At 41.7% G+C, this 10,986-nt stretch overlaps 1 protein-coding gene across 1 annotated transcript; it reads left to right on the plus strand.

The window, feature by feature from the left end:
- The first annotated feature begins 309 nt into the window (after window positions 1-309).
- Window positions 310-5,328, plus strand: cited4b (Cbp/p300-interacting transactivator, with Glu/Asp-rich carboxy-terminal domain, 4b). Its single transcript, XM_005938216.3, has 2 exons — window positions 310-575; window positions 1,521-5,328. The coding sequence occupies exons 1-2, from the start codon at window positions 570-572 to the stop codon at window positions 2,283-2,285; spliced, it is 771 nt and encodes a 256-aa protein (XP_005938278.1). The 5' UTR covers window positions 310-569; the 3' UTR covers window positions 2,286-5,328.
- Window positions 5,329-10,986: the final 5,658 nt, after the last annotated feature.

Genomic DNA, 10,986 nt, shown 5'->3' on the forward strand with positions numbered 1-10,986 from the left:
TATCTATCTATCTATCTATCTATCTATCTATCTATCTATCTATCTATCTATCTATCTATCTATCTATCTATCTATCTATCTATCTATCTATCCCTTGTCACTCTAGTATTTTATTCGCCTTTTGCAAGCACAGCAGGAAATTTAAACCTGCTTTGATGACAAATAAGATGTCTAAATAATCTTTCAAAAAGAAACTGTGGGGAGGAGGGTATTTAAATTGGCTACTGTGTCACAACTCTCCAACTGCCCCCTTTTTTTCTACGCCCATGCACAATTATATTAAGTAGGGCCAATAGGAACAAAGAAGAGGCAGGACCGAGGCTCCACCTCTCCCCGACTGCCTTCCTCTGAGCTTTTTAGATGTACATAATCCCTGAGTTGACCCAGAAAATAGGCAGTCGTTTCAAGATCTGATGCGGCAGTCTTTGTGCACACCGTCCCCGCTTGAGCATGAAGCGTAACCCTGTGGAATACACGCTGTAATTCAGAGGAGCTACGATTACAAGAGGAAAACTGTTCAAAAAGCCGGAGCTGAAGAAAAGTCGCGCAACTTTGTGGAAACGTAGTGAATGCGGGTAAGTGATTTTTTTTATCGGATTTATTTGTTGGGGAAATTGGTGTTTTAGTCTGTGGTGGTCTTGGGGGCTGCTGCTGCTGCTGCTGCTCCATTGTTTGCATTCCCTTGTTTCAAAGTCGAGATTACGAAAATGGATAACACTAGGCTAGAGTGTGGAGGATATTATCAGAGACTAACATTTAAACAAACGAATCGCCGTAATTGGTGGAAATCGGGAGCCTCTGTTTAATTTTATACCTTGTTAGAATTATGGTGATTCAGCTGTTGGGGAGATGTTGCATGATGTCAGTGTTCTTTGTTGCAACCTTACGTGCGTAAAATGTAACAGATTTTTCTGCCTCAGCTGTCATGCAACATATATAGGATTTTAAACTGTGCATTACGCGATGCACGCATTTTGCCTCTGTTTTGCCGATCCCGTCATGGATGAATTATCTGGCTTTAAAATGTACCCAAACAGTGTACGTTAACCTGTAATTTCAACCTGGGCGTTCATTCCTTGGCACAAAGAGAGAGCAGGTTTTAGGAAGACTAAACACACCAGTATTTCTCTCAGTATTAGCCAGTGGGCAAAACAACCTTGCAGATTTTTTATTTATTTATTCCACCGGAATCGATTTCGGTGGTTTAACTCGAGGTGGAATCGTGACATTGTAAGGAAGCGTGCATCTTTGTTTCTTTTCAATGAAGGTGAAGAGCGTGGTGACTGTAAAAGAAGTCAGTATTTATATAGAGACTCCGGTTTGGACTACACAGCCAAGTAAAACCTAAAACATGGTGACATTATTTCTGTTGTTGTCTTAACCAGTTTAATACTGGTTTAAATGGGTGGCTAGCTTTGCACATTCCATATTGCTTGGTGTTCTCCTAAATTTTCTTAGTGCTTTGAAACACCTTGCCTGCCCCTTACTTTGTTCTAACAGTGTCTCCTCTCTGTCCATAGACAGGAGGCATGGCAGATCATCTGATGATGCCCATGAATCACAACTCAGCGGGTGCCAGTCTCCACGGTTACAGGATGGGTATGAATAGCGGCCTGCAGGCAGGACCCCAGCAGCATGCCAACCAGCAGGGCATGAGGGTGCTGCCCAGTGGCCAGATGATGCACTATGGTGGCACTCAGGCCAACATGGAGACCGCCATGAGGCAGCGACAGGGCATGGTGGCTGGACCCATGAATGGACAGCTGAATGGGGCCCAGATGGGTCACCATCAAATGACCTCTGGTCACATGATGTATAATGGCCAGCCCCAGCAGCAACAACAACATCATCCACAACAGCAGCACCACATGCATCCGCAACAGCACCAACAGCAGGCCCAGCATATGCAGCAGCAACAGCAACAACAGTTCATGAATGGAGGATTAACTTCTCAGCAGCTAATGGCCAGCATGCAACTGCAGAAACTCAACACCCAGTACCATGGACATCCACTGGGTCCTATGGGTGGGAACCACATGGGGCCCACAGCCCAGTACCGCATGAGCCCAGCTCAGCTGGCTAACATGCAGCACATGGCTAGCCCGGCACTAGCCTTGAATGGCATGGATGCGGATATGATTGACGAAGATGTCCTGACTTCACTGGTAATGGAGCTGGGCTTGGACCGAGTCCAGGAGCTGCCAGAACTCTTCCTGGGCCAGAATGAATTTGATTTCATCTCGGACTTTGTCAGCAAACAGCAGCCAAGCACTGTTAGTTGCTGAGAGGACCTTATTTGCAGTTGCGCAAAAATGGAGACAGAAGAGTGAGAATTGTTCAGAACAGACGAAGAGTGTTCATTTCCTCACTTTTTATTTTGTGAGCACCTCTCCGTACGACTATACCACAATGCTGTGCAGGGTGCACAAAGGAGAACTCTGGGTATTTGCGTTGAATGCACAGGGCATGCGTCTTGTGCACTTGTGGCCAGAGGGTGGATGGCTTTAGGGCCCACTTCTCCTATTTCCTGGACATGAATGTAATAAAGAAATGCTGAAGTTCTTAAAAGCCACTCTGAACAATGCTATGACACTATGTAGCCTCCCAAGCCTGGACTCCAAGACAGTTTATCAGTTTAAAAAGTGTATTTATTTATTCCTATCTGAGAAACCTGATATAAAGAACAACCAGCTTCTCCATTTTGGGATCGAAGTGGTTTAATGATCTTTTTCTGAACGTAGGTTGGGGGCGGAAAATAAAATTAGTTTTCTGCAATTTTTATTTTTTTTCCCAACTCTATGTGGCATAGTCTTGAAATAAGCTCTGATGCCAGTGTCATCTAAAAGAGCATGGGTTTTTATTTTTTAAATTACAGAAGTAAAGTGTTGTTTCATTACAATGGGAGTTTCATCCAAATTTAAAAATGGTTCACTTTTCATGAAGTGCTGCCTTTTTAGATGTGATGTTCTGAAAAATCTACTGCTTGTACTGTATGAAGCTGTATAACTCCAACATGTCCACACTGTTGTGTTCTATTGGAGATGTAGAACCGCCTTAATCACGCAGATTCTTATTTATTGGTTGTTTATATTGTCCCCTTTTTGTGGTCGAGATGGGGGGGTGGGATGGTTTTTGTGAAAGGGGTTTCAAGGATCAATAAAAATGGCCTGGATAGATGTGTGGCCTGCTTTTCCATTCATTGCATAGCTCTTCCCTCAGGCAGTGCTTAGGTTAACCTCTGGGTGAATCCTCTGTTTTCTTTCAAATCTGAGAAGGAATGTTTTAAAAAATACATTATTTGTGCAGTTTGAGGTGGATATCTGGTCCAGATCTCCTGAGTTTAGTTTAATTTACCTTTTCATAGCTAAAACTAAGTATCACTGATAAGACCATGATTGACATGGTGATAACTGCAGTTTTCTGCTGCCTAGCGTGTATTATTCTAATGTACATTTCAATGACCGATGACATTCAGCATTTTTCTCCCCTTGGTGATTAAGTAAAATAAGTGTTTAGATGACATTAAAGGTGTTTGACAATATATCCAGTCATAGGGTGGTGTGCATTCAGTTTACAATGCTGAATCCAATTCTTTCTATTCTTTGTGTAGAGTACTTAAGTTATTTTTGATCGTGTTTTAACTGACTTTATGCACATAAACTGTAATTCAGAAATGGTGCCGTCCATAGAGGGTGGTCAAAGAAACTGACAATTGACTGTAAACAGTAACCAAACAAATTCAAAACAGCCCCTCTCTAGTCAGGGCCACTGCCTGTTGGAGGAGTAAAACAATTTTCCTAATATAATTGCATTCATTATAAAAATGAGGGTAAAGAGATTCTCTGCGGTGTCTGAGTTTGTTGAATTGTTTTGTGCCTCCGGGCTATGAAAATGCTTGATTGAGGTCATGTTGGGAATGTCATCACCACAGTTAGCTCTTCATATTGTCAACAAAGGCATCTTTAGTGGCATCATCAGTAACAAGGATGGGAAATGAGAGCATGGTTGCAAAAATAGTGTTAGCTGATTGCTCAATTTTGAAGTCGGTGCAGCTCTTCAAACAGCCACCTCTGTTCAGTTGTCCAATTGTGTTAAAGGCCAACAAGCTCAATTTGAAGCATGGTATAATGGATGGGCCAAGCTGAAATATCTTGGCCTAAATGCAGGGCATGTTTTAAATAACAAAGACTTGCTTAAGGGTGCATGTGTGTATGTGTAGATTTTCTTGGCTTGACACTAACATGAGAACAGCTCATAAGTAGGCCAACAGCCTTGGCACAGTGCTTAGTAACGGTTGCAGGTCCTTTTGCCCAGTGCCAATCTGGTGAGATGGTCTTCTGGTGTGTGTGGCACATGGGGCATGTTGGCACACTGTCAGAACTCAGAACTGTCTCCTCTTATATCTCATAATTGTACGTTGCACTGCGAGCTTCTTGTTCAGCCCCAATTAAATGCAGAGGGTTTTTTTTTTCTTGATTGCAACTCCATAGACGAGTGGCTAACTACGCAAAACAGCCCTGTTTGCTCTCTGAATCCCTTGTTATGACTGCCGCCTGCCTCACGGAGGCCAGTCTAGACGCAGGCTAAGCAGGGTGGGACACACGGAGACGTTTACTGTTAACTTCTGTTTTTCTTGCTCTCTCGTTTTCAGCCCACCCACAGCAACTGCTTCAGCACAACACAGTCTTCCTGTGGCAGCTTGCTGTTTTCTCAATATAAGTCACAGACCAAAAGCCACATTCTAAGACGTGCAGACAGGCAAATTGAAAGAGACAAAAGATAAGAAGAGAGAGAGAAATTGTAAGGATCTCTTGAGTTTACAATTAGAAATTAGGTGGAGGGATTTTTTTTGTGTGTTTTGCTTTTGCTCTCGGGGATTTCTTAGCTGGATTTTCCCACATAACTTTTATGATTCCAGTTAAAAGGAATAAACTAAAAAAAAAAACACACATCATGCAAAATACTTTACGTTCCTCTCTTCAGATCTCCATGTCTGCATTAAGTACTGTCTAGTTTTCTCTTTCCAGGCTGTGGTCCAGCTGGTGCCAAGCCTAAGCTCATGTTAATCTTTGGCCCTAGTGCCAGTGACGGATAGGTGGTCATTTGCTGTTGTCACGCATGGCCAGGTCTTCACATGCACGCACGTGCGCATCATCCGCACACAACCTGATCAAACAGGCTAACAGGGCTACCTACGTATCAGTGTGGAGCAATGGGAAGATAAAGGTTTTATGTCTCATCTCTGGTCATTGTGATCCTTAAAACGTCATCTGTGTTGTCGGATTATGTTTGAGTACTTGTGCAAATGCGGGTAGTGAGAAACATTCATAAAATGTAAAAGCAATGGCAATGGCAAAGCATGTTTCCTCTTCAGTTTTAATTTTGAAATAAAATTTTTCCCACCAGTGCGAGAGATGTGAAGAAATGGCTGAAATGCACATTGAGAGAAACAAAACAGGATATTAACCTGAGATTCCCAGATGAATGGACGAGTTATTTATAATCACTAAGAAGACTGGTTCTGTCTCTGAATACTGTGTGATGGTGGCACATGCTTGAACTTGCCTGCTTTAACGAGAGAGTTTGGTGGTGTTTGGCATGCTTTGTGTTAACATTGTGTCTGCGTGCTGGCAGAGGGTAAATAAACAACGGCTCCCTTAGGGCAGTGGCCATGTTGCTCAAGCCAAAGTTCCTGATTTTCTAGCTGAACGGTCACCTTGTGTCGCCACTTGACACGAAGTTTCATTGTGCACTGTTCTTCCCTGTACTTCCCTTGGCACAGCCAAAATATCAGATACTGCAACGCAAAAGGCCATCTTAGGGTAGCTGCTAGCTGTTGCGCAATAAAGAAGCAACAAAACCGTTTTCCACATGAGGAGGAAAATCATATTGTCACACTGTTTTCTGGACACAACAGTCTAGCCAGTCAGCTTTCTACATGACTCATACTGACAAAGCTTTTAAAAGAACAGATGGGTAATACATTTAAGCAAAAAAGCAATATAAATTGTCCTAGTAAGGCGTTGATTCAGTATGTGACACTGATCGTACATGTCTCTGAAATTTCACTGGTGTAATGCTGTCCCATTTGTGATTTTGATGATGTTGAAGAGCTGCTTCTAACATGTCAGTCCAGCATCTCTCGCAGGCGTTTAATTGAGTTGAGATGCGCTAGCTGCAAAGGCCACAGTGTACAATTTGCAGTGACCTGTCTTTCTACGTGAAAAAGTAAATTCAAACCATGTTTCAAAAAAAGAGCCATCGCAGTGTAGGAGTTGATAAATTCGGTTTTAATTTGTCATCTATATGTACCTTTTGTACCCTGTGCATACATCCTTCAGAGATAAATATCTAATTCTGGCATGTTGGGGCAGGTGAGACAGATGTTGCCTAGTGACTAGCAACTCCTCCTCCGACCCCCACCTCCCCAAATCTGGGGTTGAATGGCTTGCCAGCCCTTTGAAGTCAAAGGAGGGGGTGTAAATAATTTATTTTCCTGCGCGCAGCTGACACTTCTCAGCCAAGCCCGACTCAAACACATCAAGGTGTCCCAACAATGTCTAAAGGTGGTAAATATTTAGGGGTTGTGTGATTTACACAGTTGACCCAAACTGAGCAGTTGCTATTTCACAATTTTGTTAGAACGTTAACTCATGTGTCAGTGTGCATAACGCAAAGCAGAACTTGAAATTTCTGTGCACTCCATTGTTCATTTTTTGTTGTTGTTTGTCTGGTAACTGCACAGATTAGACGTTAGTCAGCTATACGTTTCAAACTCTAAGGTACTAACATTTAAAAGGCGCTGAAATGAAAAATCACAGGGACACTTATGTACCCTCATCTGAAACAAACCCTTTATGAGACTGTTAGATATATTGTACAGTGAGCTCTAATAATAGGGACGTAGCGTCGACGTTTTAAGCTGCTATTTGTTTATCATCAGTGGGTTATATAGTAACTTCTGTATTTGCAGTTTTATTTGACCTGTTTAGTGTCAACTGGGAAATTATTTGGGCCAGTCCAGGGGGGTTACAGATTCATATGATAGAATGGGTGAATGAGAGGGAAGCAGTCTAGTTCTGTACACAGTGTCTTTGTGAACAGGGCTTTAAGCCTCTGTGCTAATCTGTTGACAGTGGCAAGCACATGCTACCAAAGGCCGAGTAACAAGCCATAGGCTGTGGGTGGAATTACTGCAACAGAACAGTTGTTGTCCAGCCATTCATGTGTTATCCTGCTGGGGGAAATCCTCTGATAAAGTGTTAATTTTCACCTAGGCGACTGCTGTATCGATGCTGTTGTGCATTTGTGCTTTCTTTGCGCTCATCAGTAAGGTGATAAACAGATTTTGCCTTTGGATCTTCACCATCACAGGGTTCAGAGTGTATTACCACAGAAGAAAGTCAGCGACCTTGAAGCCACAACCCACCCCCGGCCGTACATAGACATGGATGGCAGTAAACAAAAAAAGGATATATTTTGGAAATATTTCCTGTGAGTCTGAGGTGTGAACCCATTTCCTTCTCTATCCATTATAAACTTGTTATATAATCCACAAGAAATGCTATTGTAAGACCGACCAGTCAAACATGGAAGTGTCTAATATTGCAGAATTTGTGCATTGTTGTGTGAAACCGAGGTGTTATATCCAGGAGTTAAAAGAATCAAAGAAATACAAGTACATTCTTCTAGAACTGAGGTCTTGGGGCTTTGAAGGCACAGCAGGACCCTCACCCTCACTGAAAGCACCTCAACTGACTGCCCAAATGCATGCTGGGAATTCTTCTATCAGATGGAGAGAAGGTGGTGGACCGAGCACCTTATTTTTGTTTTGTTTCTCTCCAGCTGTGCCTACACTTTGTTGCAAAGAGCAGCATGCCATGCTTGTTCGACAGAAAAGTTGGCATATCTGTGCCATAACGTGACACTCAAAGCAAAAATCTGAGAAAGCGTTTTTTTTGTTCTCACAGTTATGACTGATCTGCAAGCCCACAAAACTTCCTTTCATGCATACCGAAACTCTCTCACTGCTCAGTGGCGTATGACTGTTAGCAATGACAGAAGAGTACTGAGGAGCTCAGCACGGCATTATTGGTAAACATCAACTGCAGGGTTTCTCCAAATACCACTTTAAGTCATACCAAAGAGGCAGCCACAGATGTTGGTTATTCACTATGATATTTAAAGTCTTCTGCCTGCTGCCCTAACAGAAAAACAACAATGGCACCTGAAAAAAAAAAATCCCACAGCAGTGTTAAGAAGTAAAGTGAAAACTGACTTCACAGCCTTCATAAACACAACATGCAGCACACGGAGCTGTTATTTCTATAAATAGCGCTGGCTTCACGCACAACATATTGGCTAGTATAGCACACCGACAAGCACAAGCATCAGCCACAAGCTCTGAGCCTGTCACATGTGCCTGAGCATAACACACAAACAGCACAGACTCTGTGTCATATGCTTGCATGCACATGGAAATGTATTTTATCCTTCTTGATGTCACTTACCAGGGTGGGTTTGGTCACTGTTTTCAGTCCTATGTGATTTGCTTTCTTGTCTTTACTGGCAGGATGTGGTTAGACTTTTCTGTGTTCTGCTGTGTTGCTTTGGTAGAAGTAATTTTGTGCCCACGTGCCCATTAATCCAGTCAGTCTGACAGGAACAGTGACAGCAAAATTACCAGAAACAGAATGAACAATAGGTTGAAAAAAATGGATAGATGAATGGATTGATGGATGGTCTTTAAGGTCACCTTTCACTAAAACATAATGTGTTTTGGTTAATGTTACTGATGTTTGACTTAAATTGTGCAGAATGATTTGCAGTCACAGGACAAAATAAAATATGTGTACCACGCTTTTCAGCATATTTAAACAACTAAACAGTCGTGCCTGCAAAAAAGTCATCAAAGAAAAAACTCACAAGCAAAAAATAAGCACACATATTTTTTACACTTTCAAATTGTAAATTGGGAGCTCCAGATTGACTCCCAATGAATATATCCTCCTTTGGGGTCGACAGGTGGAAGCTATCTTATTTAAACCCTTTGACATGGAGGGTCTGATGTTTTCTCAGCTATTGAAGGGTGCACTGTCATGCCAAGATCTAAAGAGCTCTCTGGGGCCTTCAGACAAATGGTTGTGGATGTGTGTAACTCTGGTAAGGGATTTGAAAAGATTTCCACATTTTTGTGAAATAAGTAATTTCTCTGAAACGAACATCTTCTCCAAATAGATCTCAAACAACCGGCAGAGATTTTGACGTTAAAAGACGTTTCCAAGAACCCAGCCACAAGATCTTCATTTGCAACTGTAGAAGTCCATGCATGTACTATCAATAATACATGCACATATTTGAGCAGCATGTAAGGCAAACTAAGAAGAAAAAAAACCCCCTTTGCTTTCCAAAAAGAACCGTATAACAAAGCCATGGTTTGCCAGTGAACATACTGGCAAAAACCAGGCCTATTGGAATAATGTGCTCTGGACAGTCTAATCAAAAGATTTAGCTGTTTGGCCACAGTAAAGGACATGTTTGGCAATGACCAAAGACAGCTTCTTTGGAAGAAGCTCCTCATGCCAACTGTGAAACGTGGTGATTGAAAAGTTATGATTTTGGTTTACTCCACAGTCTCTAATACTCGGCAGCTTGCAGTCATTGATTCAACTATGAAATTTGCATCATATCAAAGAGTGAAGCCATCTGTCCCAAAGTTTAAGTTGGAAGTGGACCTTACAACAAGATAACGATCCTTAATACACTGACAAATCTACAAGAGTGGTTCAAAAAAGAAGAAACGGAGGCTTACGGAATGACTTAATTAAAGCCCAGATTTGAATCCAACTGAAATGTTGTTGGGAAATCCAAAACACACAATGCATGTAAGAAAGAATGAAAAACAAAAACAACAAAAAAACAAAAACATCTTGCAACAGAAGGGAGTTTTGCATGGAAGAGTAAAAAATTGGAATTTGGTGGAATATTATGCAAGGAATCTTGCTACAGCGGACAAGGCAGCAGGATGGTGCAGTGGTTAATGCTGTTGACTCACAGCAAGGAGATTCCTGGCTTGAACCCAGCTGGGGTCTTTCTTTGAAGTTTTCATGTTCTTATGCATTTGGGGGTTTCCTCCAGGTACCAGGACTTCCCACAGCCAAAACACATATGTTTACATGTAATTGGTGGATTTAAATTGGTTGTGGCTGTGAGGCAGATGAAGTGTATGCGTGTACCTTGTAGTGTGCAGTGTGCTATAAATGCTGGTACATTTACAAGGGTGTAAATTTTTCCATAGACTGACATCTGCTAACATTTTTGTTTAGTAAAAGTTTGCAAAGCTATTATTGTGGCGTTAGAGCAGAACATGTTAAATCAAAGGTGATATATCGACCAGGATCAGATGTTTTCTTGTCTAAAAATATCAAAACAGCCATTTGTTTCCACATAAATGAATGCATGTTCAGAGTTTGACACAATTTAAAATTATTCTTCTGAATATTACCAATTGCTCTATGTCAACCCAAACAGGCTAAGTTTAAGGTGTGGACCTACAAACATTAAAAGGCAACCCATGCAATCGTTATGTAGAAACCTGAAGCCTGCCTTGCACAAGCACTGATAATGACATTTCAGTGAACCAGGAGACACCACGTCCTTGTCAGTAAACCTTTTAAAATCAAAGGAGAAGGTACAGATGTCATAGTGATATTTGGCAACACACAAACTGTCATTCAACCTTTTTATTTCTTCATGACCAGATTGCTGCAATGTTCCTTTTATCAGATAATCAATCAGACCCCCCCCCAAAAAAAACAAACAAAAACAAACAAAACACAGCGTAGACTTTATATTGCTTAAAATGCAGCAGCAAATGATAACTCTGTTAGTTGAAGCCTGGACTGACTGCCCATTTGTTTTAGAATTACTGTCTCTTTACTGCTAGTGAGCAGCCTGACATCCTCAGGCAGGAAACAGTTCCCACTT

The sequence above is a fragment of the Haplochromis burtoni genome, unplaced genomic scaffold, assembly GCF_018398535.1.
Source record: "Haplochromis burtoni strain Fernald_Lab_line unplaced genomic scaffold, NCSU_Asbu1 Contig_237, whole genome shotgun sequence".
Taxonomy (NCBI): domain Eukaryota; kingdom Metazoa; phylum Chordata; class Actinopteri; order Cichliformes; family Cichlidae; genus Haplochromis; species Haplochromis burtoni.